The sequence below is a fragment of the Vipera ursinii genome, assembly GCF_947247035.1.
Source record: "Vipera ursinii genome assembly, chromosome: 5".
Classification (NCBI taxonomy): Eukaryota; Metazoa; Chordata; class Lepidosauria; order Squamata; family Viperidae; genus Vipera; species Vipera ursinii.
In genome coordinates, this window is record NC_139518.1 from 21123475 (window position 1) to 21145678 (window position 22204).

The 22204-nt window shown below is 36.9% G+C and overlaps 1 protein-coding gene across 4 annotated transcripts in view; it reads left to right on the forward strand.

Annotated features, from left to right (window-relative positions):
* The window catches only part of PPM1L (protein phosphatase, Mg2+/Mn2+ dependent 1L), a 188274-nt gene that overhangs the window by 115102 nt on the left and 50968 nt on the right, over positions 1-22204 (forward strand). For 2 of the 4 annotated variants that reach the window (XM_083364315.1, XM_083364316.1), the window contains exon 3: positions 16749-16919. In XM_083364315.1, coding sequence (XP_083220441.1) covers positions 16749-16919 — 171 coding nt within the window. Of the gene's footprint in view, positions 1-16744; positions 16920-22204 lie in introns of all 4 variants that reach the window. The other 2 variants (XM_083364318.1, XM_083364317.1) reach the window with 1 other exon arrangement.

A 22204-nucleotide genomic window follows, 5' to 3' on the forward strand; every position in this document is an offset into this window, starting at 1 on the left:
TCCAAGCTGGCCGGGGATGACCCTGCTGATCCCCGGCTGTTCGGCAGAGCTACAGCCGTCACAGAAGCTGTCTCGGATTTCCAGCTGGTTGGCGGTGGCGAGGACGAGCCGACAAGCCTCCCTGCTGATTGTCTCTGCTGCCTCCGTCAGTGCAGCTGCTCTTGCCGTGCTGTTCCCCCCCTTGTATGTCGAGCCCACAGGGCTTGACAATTTTACTTTGAATCTTTCCTAATATACCTAACCTAAAGATAACTTTGCTTTCTTCTGTTTGCATTTTCTTTTTATTCTAATGAAATTTGACAAAAAGATAATGTGGTACTACACCTTTGTTCACTAAAACTTGTTCACTAACATTGATTTGTTACCATACAAAAGTTGTTAAATTACAGCATCTCTCATTATAACCCATGCTGGCTAAGCCTTTTGAACACCTCATGTTCCTCTCATCTACAGTATGACATTGCCAGGCAATTTTTAAGCCAGTGGAATGGACTCTTAAGGGAAGTTTATCCATTGAGCAAAAATTGCAACCTCTTTCATGCATTTAAAGGGGAACATAATCCATCCTAATAAATATGAGTAACTTATGATTCCCTGACTATGCTGGATTTAACCTTGTTGCTACCAAGATGGTTCTGATAAACCTCTGACTTTAAAAGGTGGCAAAATCAGAACATCAGGACTACAAAAGGGGAAAGTGGGTTGCCAAAAATAAATTCAAGTTATAACCATGGAGATTAACAGGAAGTAAACAGAGTGTCATGGTTCTGACAGACAGAGACGAATAAAGCAGAACTCCAAGCTTGCAAATTCCTCAAAGAATATATTTATTAGTTACAAAGTATCAGCATGTCAAAAGTGAAGCCAAGTCTGAAGACACAAGTAAACAATTCCCCAATACAAAGTTAAAAATCCCACCCCTAAAACTATGCAAGCAACTAAAATACATCTGCTTGGTGGGTTTTTTACGCAGCTGATGACCTTGGCTCCCATGGGACAAAATATTACTTTCACTAGTGAAACACCTGGCAACCCCCCTCTCACCATTCTATGTGGCAACCAAAAATGAATAGGAAAAATGGCTGCAGCCGTGCTCATTTGTAGAGTTGACATAGAGAAGAATATTGTTAGCCCATCTAACAATTTGGTCTTGTTTGGACTAGTTAGAGTCAGTTTGATCTAGTGTTAAGGCACTAGGCTAGAAGCAGGAGACTGTGAGTTCTAGTCCCACCTTAGGCATGAAAACCAGCTGTGTGACTTTGGTCAGTTACTCTCTATAAGCCCATGACGTCAGGCTTGGGTGCCAAGTTGTGGCATTTTGTGGCATTTTCCCACAAGTACCAGATCATAAAAAAAAATGATCTGGTACTTGTGGGAAAATGCCAGGAACAGGAGGAGGCCCATCTAGTCTAATATTACTTCTTATGACTAGCAGGAAAGTGTGATCTTCTCTTATCTGTTCAACCCAGCATTGTTGACACTAACCTGCAGAAGCTCGCTAGGATTTCAAGAAGAAATTTTTCTAACTTTGCTTGAAGAAGCCGTTAACTGGTCTTAGCATTGTACTCTGCAATGGCATTCTTGGTGGTTATTTGACTGGATAATGGTCAGAATGAGTAAGAGGTGCTGTATTACCAAGTTAAATGTCTAATTACATCTTTCTGAAATAGTTGACATAGAATGCCAGGAATTGTATTGTATAGCTCAGGAAAATGGTTAGAACATTAGAAAAACCTGGGTTATTTTTAGCTGTAATTAATTTGCTTGCTAGAAGCATGCATTGCAGGACAAGTTGCTAACCCAATAACAGTAAATGTCATAAACCTTTGAAGCAGAAAAGTCTTCTTTTGAAATAATGCCCTTTCTCTGTTTAATTAGTTTCTTCAGTTGCATTACATAAGACGGGCTTATCTTATGCTAAAAAAAGTACTAAACATTCAGGGCTTTGTAGATGTGTTTATTTCTGGGTAACTTCAGTATATTTGTGTGATTAAGAGCAATAGGCTGTTTAGGAGAACGAACTTGAGATCATGTTTGGTTTTCTCTCATGTATATCTGCAGAAAACCAGAATGTTTTAGTTTGTTCTTTCTCCTCAAAATGATATTTTTATTGTCCTCAACCATGTATAGAATATTTTTATAGATGACATTAAAAATATACTTACTTCTTTATTTAATTACTTGCTTATTTTCGAATTGGTTGATGCAGTTTTCAGATTCAATCTACCAATCAAAAAAATTGAGAAGAATAAAATAAAATTAAATAGATAATAACATGTTCATCAGATGCAGCTGATCCAAAGACACAATATAAATGGAATAAATAAAATATACTATAAATCTGTGTTTTTTAAGACTGTGTTTTGTAGACTCCAGAACTTCATGAGAACTTGTTGTGGTTCTGTGACATACTAAGCCCCTGCACCCCAATTCATGCAGTGAAAAGGATGAGGGTATTTGTGCAATGACATTGCATAATTCTTAGCCTCTTGATCAGGGGATCTGGAGTTATTTTTAAACTATCAGATTCTGATCTATTTGAGGTTCTTCTCCACTTTTATATGTTGTTCTCTGAGGTCATCTTGGACATGCTCAATGGCCAGGCAAAAAACTAAGACAATGAGATTGCAAATACAAACAAGCTTTCTTCACAAACTTTCTTTCTTTCTTCCACTGGCTGTGGAATTCTGGAAGTGGAAGTGCACACATCTAAAAGTTATTTTTGAGAAACACTGCTTTAGATATTTAGATATTTAAAAAGTTTTTTTGAAAGTTCTCTATGTTCTTAAATTTTAAATTTTTATTGGGCATTTGAGTTGTTGGTGCCCAGTACCAAAAAAAGTGTGCATAAGTAGAGTGACCAAGAGGTGGTAGCTTTTCCTTTGGCTCCATAAATTGTATGTCATGGGTGTCAAACTTGCCACGTCACATGACGTGTCATGATGTATCGTGACTCTTTTTGCATTGCCGGCAATGGGGTGAGCGCGGCTTCGGTATGATGAAACCAGCCCATGGGCCGGCAGTTTGAGAACCCTATTGTAACTGAATGCCTGAAAGCAACATTTCTAAATTGCCCTTCTTTGGTGATTAGAACCTTTTGGTGAAATCCTTCTGTATACATGAACTAAATTGTCTGTGAGTGCATTGATATTTTTGGACTTTCTGAAGCCTCAGGTGCTAGCTCTTCCTATGCTAAGTCCTGCATCCATACACATTCTCATGTATATACACATTACACCAGTTAATATTTGTAATCAGATATTCTCCTTCCCAAAGGCTATATTTAGATTTGTCCATAGAATTGTCTGGCTCCAGCATCTCCATATACATCTGCATCCAAGAGTTTCATAAAAAAACCCTGATCATTAATATTCTCCACGTATCCCTCTAATGGTCCTGGATATTTTTTAGGTTGAGCTTTCCATTTCAGTTTCCCAGGTATAAATTGAAAATAATTGTGACCAAGAAGATCTTAAAGCACTTTGTATTATTATTTATATTAAAGATGCTGTTTAAGTCCATATTACCAATGATGAGAAGTCCAAAACAGGTATCACTATTAGTAAAAATGTACTATTTCCCTTTTCTGTATAGATAATTTGTCTATTTCTTCTCCTCCAATAGATTTATGAAGGAACTGTGCTTTTAGCTGTGCAGTTGGTTTGGTGCGCAAAGCACGCTAGACTGCAGCAATAATTCCAAAAAAAATTTAGTTCCTTTAGTTTGACTACAGTATAGGTCTTTTTTATTAAATAAAAACATCTGATGTGGGAAATACACTGTAGCTGAAGGACGTTTAATTATCTTTCGGGCTGTTGCAATTATCTTGTGCAACTACTATGGAATGCTCCTTTGAGGTTTTTATAATAAGTTCATTTGAAATGAATTGAAGGAAACACATAATTTTGTAACCATAAGGTTGTTTTTACTCGTTTGTGCTGCAAAGAAGCAACTGACACATTACAGTCAGTTGCAAGCATTATGCAAGTTACCATACATGCCAAGCTTTGGGAATAACATCAGCATCTGCTTTTTTCCTCCAAAATGATCCTAATTAATAGTTCAAGAGTTCATAGAATGACTGTCTCAGATGTCTGGATCCAGTGGGTGTATTGCGAATTTTGTAGACATGTTGTAGACATTTCCATATGTAGGATTGTTGCATAGAGGTCTAATGACTGCCATAGAGGCACTTCCCTGTTCTCCAAGTGGTTGCCATCATAGTTATGTCAATCACAAAAGCCTGAAATGGCAGTCCTGCTTCACACGACTCCCACTAGGCTCTTTTGCCACTATCTATCACCCTTGCTTCCCACTGTGTTTTTTTCTGGAGAAACAAAGTAATAGATTTTTATTTTCTAAAGATTTCTATGAGACAAATGCTTTACTTTCCAACATGCAAATTTCTTTTTTTAAAAAAAAATCTTAATAAAAGCTTAAGATTAATCCTTCTATGAAATAATTTTTCTTCTCTCAAACAATGCCATCTGATTGGACCCAGGAGATGTTCCTCTTCTGTTGCAGCACCTGCTCTGTTAAACAATCTTCCTCCACCTCTATGAAAATTTGACCCCAAACCTGCTAGTCCACAGTAGGCAACCTTGGCTCTTTTATGACTCGTGGACTTCAACTCCCAGAATTCCCAAGCCAGCATAGCTGGCATAGCTGGCTTGGGAATTCTGGGAGTTGAGGTCCACGAGTTATAAAAGAGCCAAGGTTGCCTACCCCTGTGCTAGTCTTTAGAAACTCTGATTCTTTCCTCCAGTGCTGTATCCTGGGTGAGTGGTATCTTCATCTGGGACAAGGTATTGTAGGAGTTCGTAATCACCTGTTGAAGTTTTGCTTTGATTTAATGAAATGTTGGGGGGGAGTGTATGTGTGCCACATATGCAGATCTCAACTGGACCATTTTGCTTAGGTACTGTGCTACGTTAAATGCTATTTTCAAGTTCTGGCTGGACATAAGGTAAGTTGTTTTGAAATGGGGATCCCAGTGGGTCATTCGTTTGGTATATAATTTAATTTTTAATTTTAATTCCATTTATATCCCGCCCTTCTCCGAAGACTCAGGGCGGCTTACAAGCTTAGCAGTAGCCTTCATTCTATGTATATGCCTGCTTATTAGGGCTTTCACACACACCCCAGCGGCATTATTACAAAGTCAGCTTATTGCCCCCAACAATCTGGGTCCTCATTTTACCTACCTCGGACGGATGGAAGGCTGAGTCAACCTTGACCAAGATACCTGATATAGACCAAGATACCTGTCTCTCACCCTCTTATACAGGCAACAGTCAAATAGGATGTGAGCCAGGTCTTCTACTTCTGCTGCTCCGCAAATGCAGAGACGTTCATTATAGGGTATAGCATGAAACCTCCCATATCTGACCATTGTGTCAAGCTGTTCAAATCTCGCTCGCGTAAATATCTCCCTGAGATGTTTTGGGAGTTGTGACTTCAAATGTACTTGAAAAATACATTTGTATTTACTCAGCCATTTCAAGTTACCCACCTTACGAAGGATAGCTATATCAGTTTGTGCTTCTATATCCTTAATTCTTTGGGCCACTCTTTTTTTGGATTGTTCTCCTGTTATGCAAGACATGGGAAGGCCACAGCTTCTTACAAAATTTGTTAGTTTGGTGATCCAGGAGATTTGTGATTGTAATTTTATTTGCTCTAGAAGGCATAACTTGGGGAGTCTATCAGTCTCCATTTCATTAACTTTGCACCAGTAGTTATAAGCTCTAATTTTAGATAATGCATGAATTGTATGAATTCCCAATTCAGCTCTAACTGCTGCAGCAGATGTTCTTGGATCTACACCCAAAATACATCTCAAATGCTGCGACTGTGTTTGTTCTAGGTCGGTGGTTGAGTAAAGACCCCAAATTTCTGCTCTATACAAGAGCATTGTGGTAACCTTAGCCTTATAAACCTTGATTAATGGAGCTAGGGACCCTGGGTAACTATGGTTCTTTAGTTTGAGCAGTAAATTCAAACAGGCTTTTGCTCTACAGTAAATGTACTCTGTTGATGATGGCAGGCCCAAGATCCAGTCTTGGAAAATGTTACGCCCAAATATACAAAGGTGTTAACTTGTTCAATTGGTTCACCATTTAATTGCCACTTATGTCTCTGATGGTTTCTTCCAAACACCATTATTTTTTATTTAGATTTCCTAATGATTAGGGAGTTATCCTGGCAATAAGAGCTGAATCTTCTTAATAGCCTACGTAATCCTACTTGTGAGTATGATAATAAAATATCATCAGCATAAAGCAAGCTGTTACAGTAAGTATTTAGGTTCATCGGCATGTGTACCATGGTATCCTTCATTAACTCAGGCAAGTCATTGATGTATAAATTAAATAATAATGGGGCCAGGATACACCCTTGCCTTATCCCTTTATTTGTGTAAATTCTGTTAGTCAGGGCCCCATTAACCCCATACCGCACCCTCAAACAGGTACTTGTGTAAAGGGCTTTAATCAAAGCCAGAAGTCTGGGTTCTGTTTTAAGGGATGTCAATTTACTCCATAGTATTTCTCTATTTACCATATCAAATGCTGCTGTAAGGTCTATGAAAGCAGCAAACCGGGGTCTCCTCTTATAGGCATATTTGGCAATTAGATTGTTCAAGACAAAGCAGTTATCAATAGTAGATCTGTTTTGTCTAAAACCTGCTTGTTCTTCTGTGAGGATGTTGTTTTCCTCTACCCAGATTTCTATTCTGTTCAAAAGGTACCTAGCATATATTTTTGCTACAATGTCAATCAGGCTGATGGGCCTGTAGTTACTAGGATCCTTTTTATTCCCTTTTTTATATATCGGAACAACTATTGCCATCTTCCACCCGTCTGGTATATGGCAGGTGTTATTTATGTGTACAATTAAAGAAAAAGGTCCAAGTATATTGAACTTAGTGAACAATGCTAAGAATAGTGAAAAGAGCTTCTTATATTATGCTTGAAAAACAAAATACTTGTAGCTCTGTGGAGATGGCAAAATGCTAACAGCTAACTAAGAAAATGCAGAGCTTCTGAACTCCTAATTTTAGTTCAGTCTTCAACAAAAATGTATATGTTCTACCATTTCACTAGGAAACTACTCAGAAGAGAGAGACACGACTGAATCTTAAGTGTAATAGAAACATTCAGAGATTCACTTCAGATGCGTATGAGTTTCCACAAGCAGATGAACTGTATCCTAGATTATTTAAGGCACTGATATTCTGACTGATTCTCTATGTATTATCTATGAGAAATATGAGAGACCTGTTGAGGTACTGAACAGTACAAATGTTGTCCATATCCTCAAAAATGGAACAAAAGGAAGATTCAGCAAACTGTACATCAGTTTCCCATCAAAGTACTTCCGTATTCAAAATTATTCTAGTGTAATCATAGAACTGAATTTCTAACCATTTCGAACAGCGTTTGCAGAACAAAAGTCAGTTTGGATTTTTCAAGAGCAAATCTTCCCATACTAAACATACCTCTTTTTTTAATTGGGTTTTTTTTAGTTGATTATAGCAATGCTGTAAACATAATAGTTCAGCAATTGGTTTCCAGACAGGACTCGAGGATTTCCCCAGCTTAATAGTGGACAGCTCATGGTGCTTGGTGAGCCACAGACAACAGGAGACAAATCCACTACTTTTGGAGGTGATTGCTCCCAAGAAGTCTTTTTCTGGAGGCCAATCCCATTTGTGCCCTGGCTTATCGTTTACTTCAGAAAATAAAGCTCCAGAGATGTTGCCTAGCGGAAGAAGATAGAAAACAAATCCAACCAAATATGGATATATGCTTATATCTAGACTTATTTCATAGCGATTTGGGATGCAAAGTTCTTTCCATGTGTCCTGTGTTATACAGTAGCTGTCCAGCTGCCTTCTTTACGGTTATAAACATTTAAGGAGAGTCAGATCTCCCACCTGGCCACTGTGACCAGTTTGCACAGTATTTTGCTGACAAGGTTGCTTGGATTGATCAAAGTCTTGACTTCTCATTGTCAGAGTCTTTTATATGTTATTTGGAATTCCTTTTGGTCTATGAACTTCCAGGAAATGGGATTTTTTCTAGATTGTCCACTGCCAAGTGTGTGGATTGGTTTTTTTTAGATTGACAATCTACCTGTAGATTGGGATCCTGCTGGTCCTGGTCTGAGTAGGTGTGACCACTTGCATTGGAGAAGTTGTGAACACTTCATTTTGGGAGAGGGAACTGCCCACAAACTTGTTCTAATGATTTTCAATAACTACTGGCCAGTCTCTAACCTGATGTGCACTTGATGACCAAAATGATTCTGTTATGACCTTAAGAATTACTGTTCTTTGAAAATCAGTAATGAATTCATTAGCGGTTCTTTTACAAGATATATTCAGTACTATATATGACTTCAAATGGACTCCAGAAGATGGTAGAGGACAGGAAGGCCTGGAGGAATGTTGTCCATGGGATCACGATGGGTCAGACACGACTTCGCAACTAACAACAACAACAACAACAACAACATGATTTTAATATGTTAAACTACAGACAAATTTCTCTGAACTGAATTACAGGTTGTAAGCTTTGTCATCATCAAACATATCCTCTATAGAACTTCAGCAGTGTTAAGATATTTGAGTGTTTGTTTTCCAAGTAGTTAATCATTATGGTTATTTTATTTAATCCACCAGTCCAATTTATAATGCCTCAGATTTGACTTCAAACTATTTTAAGCTGCACATAGATTTTTCTAGAATTAGAGTTGAAATGGACCACAATAACAAAAACAAATCATTCTTTACAGGGTTTTTTTTAAAAAATCTGGGTTCCAAATTAAATTAAAGAGTTTGTTGTGTTATAAGTAGCATTGAAAAACAGAACACCCTAAGTAATATGTCAGATACATTTTTTCAGAAGTGTAATCTTTTTACAAGGAATATATTTTCAGTCCTTTTACAGTTGGGTGAAATATTACAGCTAATTATGTCCAAAATCTGCATCTTAAAAATATAGCATACATCCTACACATACCCAGTTCTACAGCTGTACAAATTCTGTTGGGAGTGAATAATGTTTTTCTACAGGGATGTTAAAATTGTTGTCAGATGAGCCTAAGATTTCTGGCTCAAACCAAAGGTCAGTCTAATCAAGACTTCTTTGCAAGCCAGACAGTTCCATGACACTGAGTAAATTTGTTACCTCTTTTATCCTTCTGCACTTCCATCTGTTGCCAATCCTTTTACTTGTAACATTTTATAATCTCTGACAATGGAAATGGAAACTTCCTAAGGAGATGCTTCTTTTCAGTGAAAATATTTTCCTAGCCAAGTGGACCTCAGATAATAAAAAAGTATCTCTTTCAGAAACTCTTTCTTGTGTGTTGAGTTTGATGTGTTATTTGCTTTTTTTAAAAAAAAACAGAATTAGAATTTCTATGTGTCTATAGATTTGAATTAATGTTTACGTAAAATATCTCATGATATTTATCTTTGCTAGAAATTTCCAAGCCAAGGGTTTATTCTTAATAAATTAAGAATAAATTAATAAATTATTAATAAATCTGGAAAATATCAGATTAGAGAAGACTATTCCCAACGCAATTCAATTGTATGTATGCATTCAGTAGCATCATTGTATCCCATTTAATTTAGTGATGAAAAATTAGACCAAATCTAGCATATGGTTTTCTGGGAAGTGAACACCCCCCAGAGAAAGGAATATTTTGAGGAATATTAAAAAGGCAGAATATTATATTTCCCCAAAGGATCTTAAAGGCAGAGAAACAAGCCCAATTTTTCTTAATAGCCTCCAGCAGAAACTCAGGAAACCACCTTTTAGAAATGCAGATTTCATTCAGCCACATTCATGAGTAAATACTACCAAGCAGAAGCCTATTCAAGACAGGATATTTTGAAATCCCTCACAGCAAAACTGATAGCTAACAATAGTAGAGTGATAGAATTAGAACCAGCAACCCCTCACCCCCCTCCCCCCAAAAAAAATCCAACACAGGACATAGTCATCAGCCACAGCCCCAGGGAAGTAGGATATGATGTTTAGGATTAACCCACCACCATCAGAATACCAAAACGGCACACTCAGACTCAGGTCAGAGTACATGACACAGGAAATACAAAGGCTCAAACAGGAACAACTCCAAACACAAAAGCCCAAGAAGGTATAAAAACCCACCACTCCCAGCAACCTGTAGACAGCTGCTCCAGAGTCTCATGTCTTGTGGTTCTGCTCTTCCATAAACTACAACCTTTTTTCTAAAGTAGTCTCCATATTGTTTATTCCCAGCTTGGACTGGACCCTGATGAAGATTTTTCTTTGAACAATCTTATTAAATGAGAACATGTAATTTTTTTTAAATGGAAAATTAATTCCAAAATGAATGTCAGATATTTCTGGAAGAGAATATTTGCAAAAACTCTAGTTAGTTTTATTGGATGAATAGAAGTTTGACCCTCTCTTTAAGTTTGCAATTTGTGAACAGGGTCCTTAAGAAACTAGATTTTTATGATAAAAAGATGAACTGAAATTCATTATTAGTCTATCTCCTACAATTTGAATAGAGACACTACAGCTGTTAGTCAATTCTCCCTGCTAAATTAAGTATGCTGTGCTGGTATAATTAACACCTTCTAAATTCTGCATTTCATTTCCCTTGTACCTATTTACATTTCTTCCTGACAACCATTGTAAGAGAGGGAAAGTATGTGTACTTGTATAATGCCATCTGCTACTGGCTATACAACTGGCCCCCTTAAAGAGTTTATAGTTTACCTAAACTCTAAGTAGTTAGTTCCAATCAGTGATGTGGTAGGAAAAGTTTTTAATCCCTTGGGTTCTCCATGTGGAGTCCCTTAAGACTTAGGGCTCTCTCCTGTTATTTGATGTCTATATGAAACCACCAGGAAGGGTCATCTAGAGGTTTTAAATGAGATATCATCAATATGCTGGGCCAAGCCAGAGCCTCAGTAAAAAAATCTTGAATTAATGCTTGCAGGTTGGGAGGAAATAAGTTTAGATTAAATCCCTATAAAATGGTGTTATGGTTCATTAATGAATATCGACATCAGTCTTGATAGTTATACTAGATGGAATTTATTCTCAACTATTATCAGTGGTCTATAACAAATTATTTGTGCCTTCTAGTGCAATAAAACAACTTGGTAAAAGAGCCAGAGAGATAAAAACACGGATACACAACACACTGGGTGTCTGATAAAATAATAATTTAGACCAGAGGAGCTTAAAATATGTGTTGGTTAGAATCCCTAAAGCCCCTTCAAAAAGCTTACCAAATTTTAATCTCTAATATAACAGGATAAATTATTCAGTATATGGTATAGTAATCTTATTTAGCTATGCATTTAAATTACCAAGAACATTTTGCCTCACAGCCAAGTCTCTCCATTTCTAAGAATAATTTGGGAGTTGAATCTTAACATTTTACTCAACTTGCTCTAGAAAAATAGTATAAATTGTTAGCAAATTCCATTTACAGTAGAAATTCCTAGCCAAACCTCTCTGGAATGTAAAGCATTCTCCAAGAACTTACAAGTCTTGTGGTCCTGGTGCTGGTAACGTAGAGGTGCCAGGAGATAGTAACAACTCCTTCTTAGGGATAAGAAAAAAAACATTCTGGAATTTTTAGACAGACCTTGCTTAATTTAGGACATTAACAAATTCCGTAGAACACTAAATATTCTGAACTTAGAAATATATACAGAATACACTTGTAACTTTTCACAGCCCTGTAGCATATAAAGTTGTCTAAATTATAGATTTGCTTCAGTCTTTATAGAGTTGCAGACATTGGCTATTGGATCTTTATATCAGTACGCTGATGATACCCAACTTTTTCTTTCCACCCTGAACCAACCCAGTGATGCCCTCTCCGTGATGTCCCGGTGCCTGGAGGCGGTTCAGGTCTGGATGGGGAGAAACAGGCTTCGTCTCAATCCCGCCAAGACTGAGTGGCTGTGCATATCGGCATCTCGGGTTAACCAAGTTATTCCACCTCGGGTTAACCAAGTTACACCCCATTGATAGGGCTCGCAACTTGGGCGTCCTCCTGGATTCACGGCTCAATTTTGAAGATCACATAGGAGCCGTGACCAGGGGGGCTTTTGCACAGGTTCTGGACCGAGACGCCCTACGCACAGTTACTCATGCGCTTGTGACCTCCCGTTTGGACTACTGTAACGCTCTCTACATGGGGCTGCCCTTGAAGACCACTCGGAGGCTTCAACTGGTGCAGAATGCGGCCGCGCGAGTTGTAATGGGGGTCTCCCGATACTCCCATGTAATACCTCTACTCCGCGAGCTGCATTGGCTTCCGGTTGCCCTCCGGGTGAAATTCAAGGTGCTGGTTATCACCTATAAAGCCCTACATGGCCTGGGTCCGGGGTATTTGAGGGAACACCTGCTGCCGGCATCAAACGCCCTTCGCCCAGTGCGCTCCCACAGGGAGGGTCTGCTCAGGGTCCCGCCGGTAAGAGATTGCCGGCGGGTGACACCCAGGGATAGGGCCTTCTCAGTGGGGGTGCCTGCCCTCTGGAACCAGCTGCCAGTGGAGCTGAGGACTGCTCCCAACCTCCAATCATTCCGCCAGGGCCTGAAGACCTGGCTCTTTGAGCTCTCGGGCCCAGGCTGAGGAGACACTCATTTTAATTGGGGTTTTTAATAGTACAGGGTTGATTTAATATTTTTTTAAATTGGGTTTTAACTTTTGTATGGTTGATTTTTAACTCCCTGTAAACCGCCCTGAGTCCTCAGGGAAAGGGCGGTATATAAATGCAATAAAATAAATAAATAAATAAAATAAATATAGTTTTCCATTAAATTAACAGACATTCATCAGTGTGATGTACTCTGCCAACTTAGAACCATATATGAGAGGGAATTGGAAACACTCTTGCTTTTGCTTTTTCAAATAAAACTTGCAGTCTCAGTTTCATTAGATTTAGAATCTGATACATACGTCTTACAAATCTCATACCCCTCCTTTTTCCTAAAACTATTTCCAATTGTATTTAGTTTTATTTTCAGCTAGTGATAACTTTACATGTCTTAACTGAAATTAGTTTATGTGATTTCCTTCCTTTGAAGTGATCAGGTATTAATATTTAAATACTGTTGTTGAGTTTTTGGATGTTACTGCCATGCTGCTATGTTAAGAATGAGTACATATGCTATTTTCTTTCCATAAAAATGTCTTTCTTCTTTTTCATCAAATTCCCAATGTTTCTGTTTTAAATATCTCCGGAAGCCTACAAAAAGTCCTTCCTTCCATTCCAAGGTGGCAAACATAACTAATACTCCTTCCTCCTATTTTTTGAACAACTACCACTATATATATTCCTCTTTTTTTCCTGTTTTTTCCGGGTTGTTCACAACGCTCCATCATTTCCAGCAGCAGGAAGAGAAAATAAACACTCTTAATTTTCTCAGCTGATTGAGGAACATTAGTTTAAGCTAGCACAAGCCTAGCTGTTTGGGGTTGAAACTAGCCCTTATTGATTCCACTATTGATGGGTTTGGGAAGTATGCTCTCTTTAATACTGTGCCATGCTAACATAATCATAGGGTAGTAGTAAGAATATTATTATTAACAGCAATGCCTTGCTTGGACTTAAAATGCAGTGAACAAAATTTGTGCCTATGCCTCCTTTCCAAATAGTAGACAGAGTCAAGAATATTTGAACAAGTCTAGACATAATTACAAAAATAGTGTAAATGATGTAAGTGACATCCTTTTGGCTTGAACAAACGATATCTCTCTTTTGATAGATTGAGGTCTTGATGTATCATTGGTACAATGTTTCATCAATTCCACACAATCTTAATTCCATTAAGGAGAGACCTTTTTAATTGCTTAGATGTCTAAACTTTATAGAGGTTGGAGATAGTTCAGCATTTCTTCCATTGAAGAAACCTCTCCTGGATCCAAGCTTTTATATATAATAACATATCATAGTCTCAAGCATTTTGCAAATGTTGAGACAAAGTGACTGGCCCAAAGTCACCCAGCTGACTTTAATGCCTCAGAAGGGAGTAGAACTTATAAACTTCTAATTTCTAGTGTGGTGCCTTAACCCCAGACCAAACTGGCTTTCCACCTTTGCGTAACTGTGAATTTTATAGGCCATAGACCACAATTTAGAAGTTACAGACCCAGAAATTATCTTGTGGTTTCCCAGAAGATGTAAGAAATGATGTGGACTGGGGATTTAGTTCACCACACCTATGGAGAACTCCAGGTTGGTAAAGGTTGTTATTACTTATTTACTTATTTGTATCCCACTTTTATTATTTTTACAAATAACTCTAGGCAGCGAACACAAACAATATGTCTTCCTCCTCCTATTTTCTCCACAACTCTATGAGGTGGGTTGGGCTGAGAGAGAATGACTGGCCCTGGGTCACTCAGCTGGATTTAATGGCCAAAGGGAAATTGAATTTACAGTCTTCTGCTTTCTAGCCCGGTTCCTTAACTACTAGATCAAACTGGCTCTGTATGTTATAAAACTGTACGCATAAAACTGGTTATGTACTATATCTTCTTTCCTCCACTGCTGGAAATAAATGGCTATTTAAAATCTAGTATTAAATTTATTGTGTTATGTTGCAGGCTATTGTATTTCAGGAAATAATTTTGTCATGTATAGCCTAGCCTGGCTCTAGACAAATTGAATGCAGCTTTAGTGATATCATGAGCTAACTTGGTTAGCTATAGTTGGATTACAGGAAACAATTTTTGTGAGATCTCATATATGACATTTCATATATTTTGGACATTGAGAAATTAATCTAAATGCTATGTTGAATTATTTCTCATTGGGTACCTTCTTACCTGGTCCATTACTTCAGCCAAGAGGTACAATATGGCAGCAGCGTGTATGCCTTGAGGAACAGTACTATCTTACCAAGTAAGTGTTTTAGAAGCATACTAATTCATTGATTATGAAGTACAGCCTTCATCACAAGTAGGCAAGGAATTTACCTGACTTGACCAGGAAACATAGGTCCATTTTCCATTCTTCACAACAGATCCAGGGATGTAAAAATTATTATAAATGTAAAAATAGAGTAATATAGCATAATGCTATTTCAGGGGCCAACAATTATAATGCAAAATAACTAAAGTAATATCTTCTATTGCTAGGAACAGCAAAATATATAGTAAACATGTAACATATATATTATAATACTATCATATATAATAAAAATATAGAGTAAAAGTTGCCTTGGACACCTGCAGTGTTTTATTTCTCTTTCCATCTGCCATAGCAACATGTCTTCTCAGAGAATTTAGACTAATAGTGTAAGCAACACAGTTGCCATGAGCCTGAAATACTTTTTCTGGAGTTTATGGAGATCAGAGAACTTTTTTTAAAATTGGCATGATCCCCTCTGGGTAGCAGGAGTGATTCGATGCTGTGGATGTCTCTCAGTTGGCCAATTGTCATAATCTGTTGAGGATTGGCAGATTCTATCTGTTTCTCTTTCATGGATTTTGTCTTTAAAAGTTGTAAATAATTTGGTTCCATAATTCATAAACCATGTGGAAAAGATACATGAAATATTCTTATTTCTTGTAAAGTTTTCCTTTGTGATATTTGCATGTCCTTTTTTCCACTGAGCAGATGTAGTTTTGTGAATGCTTTTCTCTGTTGTGTGTGCTGATGTGCACATTTTCATTTGAAAAGTCTGAATGAAAATTTTTCTTCTGTCCACTTCTCTTGATGTAACTTGGCATTTTTTGTGACATTCTTCCAGAAAGACCCACATTTTCTATAGCCTGTTTTTGATGGAACTCTTTTTTTTAATTAAAGAGTTTTACAAAAACAAAATTTTACAATATATCTCCAAATCCCCCCCACCCCAAACCCGCCCACTTCCCCCCCACTTCCCAGAGCTAAATACAGGATTATAGTTACAATAATCATATTCTAAATAAAAATTATGCATAATATACAATTAACCAAATTCATAATGTGCTTTAACTCCCCTTTAACATAACTACAAACAAAGTACCAATAACAATATCCCACTAAAATCTACTCATCAGCTAAATGGAACTTTTTAGTCCCATATTTGTTCTGAATATAATTTATCCATCTCCTCCAAACTGAAATATATCTTTCCTGTGAATGATCTTTCAAATAAGCAGAAATCTTAGACATTTCTGCAAGATTCGAAACTTTAAACACCCATTCTTCTATAGTGGGCAAACTATCCTTCTTCCAATATTGTCCCACCAGTAACCGTGCTGCTGTTATCATGTTCAACATCAAGTTAAGTTTCTTTAACGTCACAATCTACAACAATACCCAATAAAAAAAATTGCGGAGAAAACTTTATCTTTCTCTTAAAAATCTCTTTCTCTTAAAAATCATTGATGGAACTCTTTTGTGTTGATAAAATAGAAAAGTTTCAGTGTTGGGAGTTGCTTCAGTTATATTTTCGACTTTGTGGAGATCTGATTTCTCAATCTGACAAGTGAAAGAAATCAAGAATAACCTGAAGAGGCTGCCTAGAACTATCTCCAAGATGGGCTGTGATTAAAGAAAAATAGATATATAGGTTGTGGTTTTTAAATTCTCGTATTTCATGTCGGCTAAAATCCTAAAACTACCTATTATTTTGTGTATACATTTATACGGCACAAAAGGTAATATGGCACAGAAAAGTCAACTTTGCTTTCTTTCTCTTCTTTCTCCCCTCTTTCTTCTCTGTAGTCAGCAGCAGAATATGTGAAGTCCCGTTTACCAGAAGTCCTAAAGCAACACCTTCAAGATTATGAGAAAGATAAGGAGAACAGTGTATTATCCTATCAAACCATCCTGGAGCAACAAATTCTCTCAGTTGACCGAGAAATGCTGGAAAAATTGACTGTATCCTATGATGAGGCAGGTATGTTGGTTGACAACTTAAGTGGAAGTGTCGCCACAGTTTTATCGCTTAGATATTTTTACCTAGGGTATTCTTTGAAACCAGCTATTTAATGATGCATCACGATACGCTCCTTTCTATATTAGTTTCATATAACAGAAGTATTATTACATTAATGATTCTATATTTTATTTTATTTTATTTTATTTTATTTTATTTTATTTTATTAACATTCTCTTGGCCAAGCATTGGTTGGTATATTCAGCCAAGCAAATAGAATGATGAATTAAATAGTATACTTCCTTTTTAAAAAGGAGATTGACTCTTCACATCATTAGCATAGTCATTATTGTTTTTCCATATTGCAGAAAAATAGCGATTTCAGTAGAATTCTCCACCTTTTTTTGCTTGTTTAACCAAATCTTGTTCATTTCCTATAATGTCAATTCCTTCAGTCAACACTGAAAAGGATATGCTAATTCAGAGCAAAATGTGCTGTATATTCAGAATTCACATTAATTTACTCTGAAGAAATTTTGCCTCATTAGTCACCATACATGCCCATCTTCCTACTCCTTTCTAGTCCTGAAAAAGTGTACAAATTATATAGGCAAGACAAAGGGGATAAAATAGGAAATCTTTTTTACACATTATTCACAAAATTTCTTTATGCCTTCTAATCTTGCAAACCATCTTTGCTTCTTCCATCTGGGGAAACAGGATTCTGTTCTATATAATCCACAATATCTTCTATAAAACTCCTTCCATGACAGTAGTTCATTCTGGACATGATGAGGGAGATAAAAATGCTAAGGAAAGGTATACACAAAACTAGCATTCTTATTTTCCCTCTCCTATTTTACCTATGTAATTTTTAGTACCACCCAGGTATGCTATGTCCTACAACAACATTCTTGCATGTACAAATTCTTACGTCAGTTCAGTAGTGATACAGGAATTTCTCATTTAACAGCGCTAATTGGGACTGGAAACTCCATTGTTAAGTGATACAGTTGTAAGATGAAAAACCATTTGGCTGCACCACTTAGCAACAGCAGTTCCAATTGCTGTCATTAAGCAGGGATCAGGTGGGTTATTAAGTGAGGGGCCTCAGGTGACTGTGACTTGCAACTTACTGCCAGCTTTTCATTGACTTTACTTATCAGAAGTTGGAAGTGAAGGTCACAGATGGGGATCACATGACCATGGAATGCTGCCACAGCCATCATAAGTGTGAGAATTATTTATAACTACCACTCATTCAGTGCCATTACAGTTTCAAATGGTCACTAAACAAGTGGTCATTAAACTAGGGCTAGCTATATCCACAAGTTTTCCAAGTTTTGAAACAAAAAACATTGTTTATTCTTTTGGATAATAAAAAACCTTTTTTAAAATTTGCACACTATGTGTGTCCCTTTACCCACCCCTCTGTTTTGAACGAATAAAGAAAATTATAGATTTATTATATTGTAAAGAATGACATTTAAACATGGGAAGGAATGTTTTTGCCTTTACTCAAAAATTTTTGTGCAATAGAAAACTTGTGAAAGATTTTTTTCCCTACAAAGGTAGCTTTTAATGCTGAAGTAAAGCAATCAAATATGAGTGAAGACCAATTGTAAAATAAACACAAAAATATATTTGTGCTGTGCACTTAAAAACACCATTAGAATGGTGTATATATACTATGAATGGAAGTCCTGTATTTATATCCATAATGAGGCTGAATGACAGACTTGGCATTCTAATCAAATCTCTTGTTTAGTTATAATGGTGCTACCTGTTCTGAAGCAGGGCCTGATTGCAACTGCTGTGCAAAGAAGTGAGTGTTTTAAAATAATAACGATAATAATAATTGCAGCAGATGTTTGTGATTTGAAATCTCCTATCATTCAGCTTCACAGAAATTCCAAAGGTAACATTTCCTCCTGTCATGGTAGATTTCAGTGCTTTATCAACACCTTTCATTTTAATGAGAAGGTCAAACGGGTTTCAGCTGTACCTGGGTTGTGAATAGATAGATGACTGAGGATGGGCAGGAGATGCCGTTGTTTTAAAATGGAGCAAATTATAGCTATTTCAGGTGACTGCATAACTCTTCCCATTTGCATCAGCAGGATGGCAAAAGTACACATCTCTTGGCTGCCTCTGAAATGCTTAACATTTATAATCACAAGCAGCTGGAGTTCCAATAAAAAATCTCATCTGTGAGGGATCTGTTATGCTGTGCAGAGTACCACGTACATGGCCTGCAATGGTACCCCACTTCTGATAGTATTAAAGCCTTGCAAACTGGATATTTTTTGCTTCAGAAACTCTAGAAACTTGCACAGTGTTTCAATGTGGTTCCCATGTGGATATGCGGATGCAAAATTGCTGTTGTAGGAAATAGCTATGCTTGATCAAAAATCCAAGATGATAAATGGTTAGATTTGATTCCAGATATAAATTTCAGATTTTATTCTCATGTTATACAACAAAATGTCAAGATTAACAGATGTTTCCCAGAGACCAGGTTTTGCTTTGCCAGAGGAAAGTAGAAAAGCAAGGCAATCTGAACTATTTTGCTGCATATTACTTATTGTGCCACATATAAAATCCAACTGGTCTTTTCTAGTGTCCCGGATGCAGCTGACAAATTTAGGAGGCCAAGCAGTAAACACAACCTTGGCTTTCTATAGAGGGAAATAACTAGGAGCCATTGCTTTTTGTCCATGACACATGCTCCCTAAAATAGTTGCTTCACTGTTAAATATTAGAGTAGACTACTCTGAGAGGGTTTCTAATCTAGTTTTTTTAGATTGTGTTCCATGGAATCATAGGCTTATGAAAGAAATTGTGTTCCATGAGAAATTGTGGAGGGGGAAGGACCATTTATGTATCAGCACACAAACACTGTTCATTTCCTTTCTGTTCTTCCCAATTTTTTGGGCACAATTTTCCCCAAAAAACCTGACCTTCCCCTGCTTTGCTGTCCAAACGTTTTGGGTGACTGTGTTGTAGAAGTCAGTGGGATTAGACAACTTACTCAGAGTGGAAGTTCAGCCTTCTAGTTTTCTCACAATGGTGTAATTTCACACATTGTGTAACATCCAGTTCAGCCTTTAATAAGGACCAAATCATAGATTACATTTTAATCACAAGTTGTCTTTAAATATTGTTTTCCCAATTATAGTAGCAACCACCAGCATGTACACAATCTTAAAGCAAATTATTTTGAAGCCAAAGAGATTTCCTGATGTGATATGGCATGTGAATCTATTGTTCATAGAAAAACAAATTTGATTTCCCACTGCAAAGTTCTTCAAAGTATGTCTTTCTGCCATGGGGCCCACCACAGCCTCCCTGTGTTCAAGGGCCAGAGCTGCTAGCTGCCTCAGCCTCCACATCTCCACATGTCACTTAAGTCCTGAGAATCAATCACTGACTGAAAATTATTTCACTGAAATGTGAACATGATAATACAAATGGTAATAATAAAGTTCAAAAAATGACTGTAATAAAGAGATCTTAAGAACCATGCTATCTTTTTCAGTATGTCCTGACTTTTTAAGACTTCACATTCATTTGCTGTGTCCTCCATTGCATGTCCTTGGTCTGCTTTCTGACTGAAACAAGAAAGTTACACAACCAAATATTATCCTAGCTTTCACAGTCAGGAAAAACTCTTATGTTTATTCTTCCAGGCAGTTTCCACTAAGCCACTTAAGAATCTGTTCTCCTACTGGTGTCCTTTTTCATTGGTTGAGTAAGAACACAGAGTAGGAACTTTATTCTGTACAGTTTTACTAAATACATGATTTTAAAAGAAGATTAATTTATTTCAAAAGAGAGCATAAGTTGAGGAGAATTATTGATTTTGAAAGTGTGTGTGTGGTGTGTGTGTGTGTGTGTGTGTGTGTGTGTGTGTGTGTGTGAAATTAGTTTTGGTTTGAACTCACATTTTATGAATACTTACTTTTGAGAATACAGCTCCAGATCCAGCATTCAAAAAATTTATGGAGTTCAAGTCCATAAGAAAAATGTGCATCTATGATATAACATTATTGTAATAATGACCATATTTCTATTACAAATAACCTAAAGTGTAAGATTTTTTTTGAAGGAAATGCCAATAGAGTTGATCACTTTGTGGACAACAATGTGGCTATATCATATAACATAAATAATATAGATTACTCCTAACTCATTAAAATTTCAAGCTCAGGATAGAATAACTTTATTTTGATTAGATTTCTCTTCTATCTTTTAGCATTTTATATAATGCATTTCTGTTTATTAACTTGGCTGTAGAGCCATACCATATCTTTAATACCCTCCACATTCTTGTCAATTCTCCTTGAAAATCTTTTCCATTAATAAAAAAATACATCAAAGCCATCCAGCAAAGTGAGCTCCACTAAAAATAGGCATGTGTGTTGACAAGATTTATAAGTAAGTAAGCTTTCCAGGCCAAGAATAACAGATGGATTCAAATCATCACATAATGCTTAAATCCTGTCATTTTGCAAGTGGAATTCTCAAGATAATTTGACCTAGGAGGGAAGAAGGCAATCAAGTGAAGCAATCAAAGTCAAGTATCCATGGATTCATGCATAAACAGTAAAATAGAGTTCATCCTCAGGATACTATTATTGTATGTGAATGGATCTTTTGTTCACTCCATTCCTACTTAAAAAATGAAAATGGATGTTTTCTTTCATTTTGTGGTTGCCCTGGAAGGTTCATGAGTGCACACAAGTTGTGTGCATAAAGCTAAGGTATAATTTACAGCCACATATGAAAGAACGGAAGCTTACAAATTTTGGATGCTGCTCAAGATTAAATCAATGACTGCATTAGGGAACTTTTTCTCATTGGTATTTTCAAGATTCTAGATATGTTCACACAGCCAAAAGGAGATACGCATGAATAAGTTTAGAGGTAGAGGTAACGAAGCACATGGAATATATTCTTGCATGAATTCAACGGGCTGGGAATTTTGCTCATCTGTAATATATAGAAGTTCTCTAGGATCTACTGAGTTGTTCCTTCCATCCGTCCTCTGTCTTAACTCCCAGGCATACCACAATTAGCCATGCAGAAATCTAAAGAGGAAAGCTTTAGATAGCATCTTTTAGATTATGGACCTACACCAAAAGGTTGTACACAAGATTGCTCTTTTGCATTTTTCAACAAAATCCATCTAACAAGAATATTAATGCCTACCTCCCCTTCCTAATGCTGTTTTATAAAAACCAAGCTTGCATCTGCTGCTGCTCTAAAGAAGTGCAGTTCTGCAAGGATTGGAATGTTTCAATCGA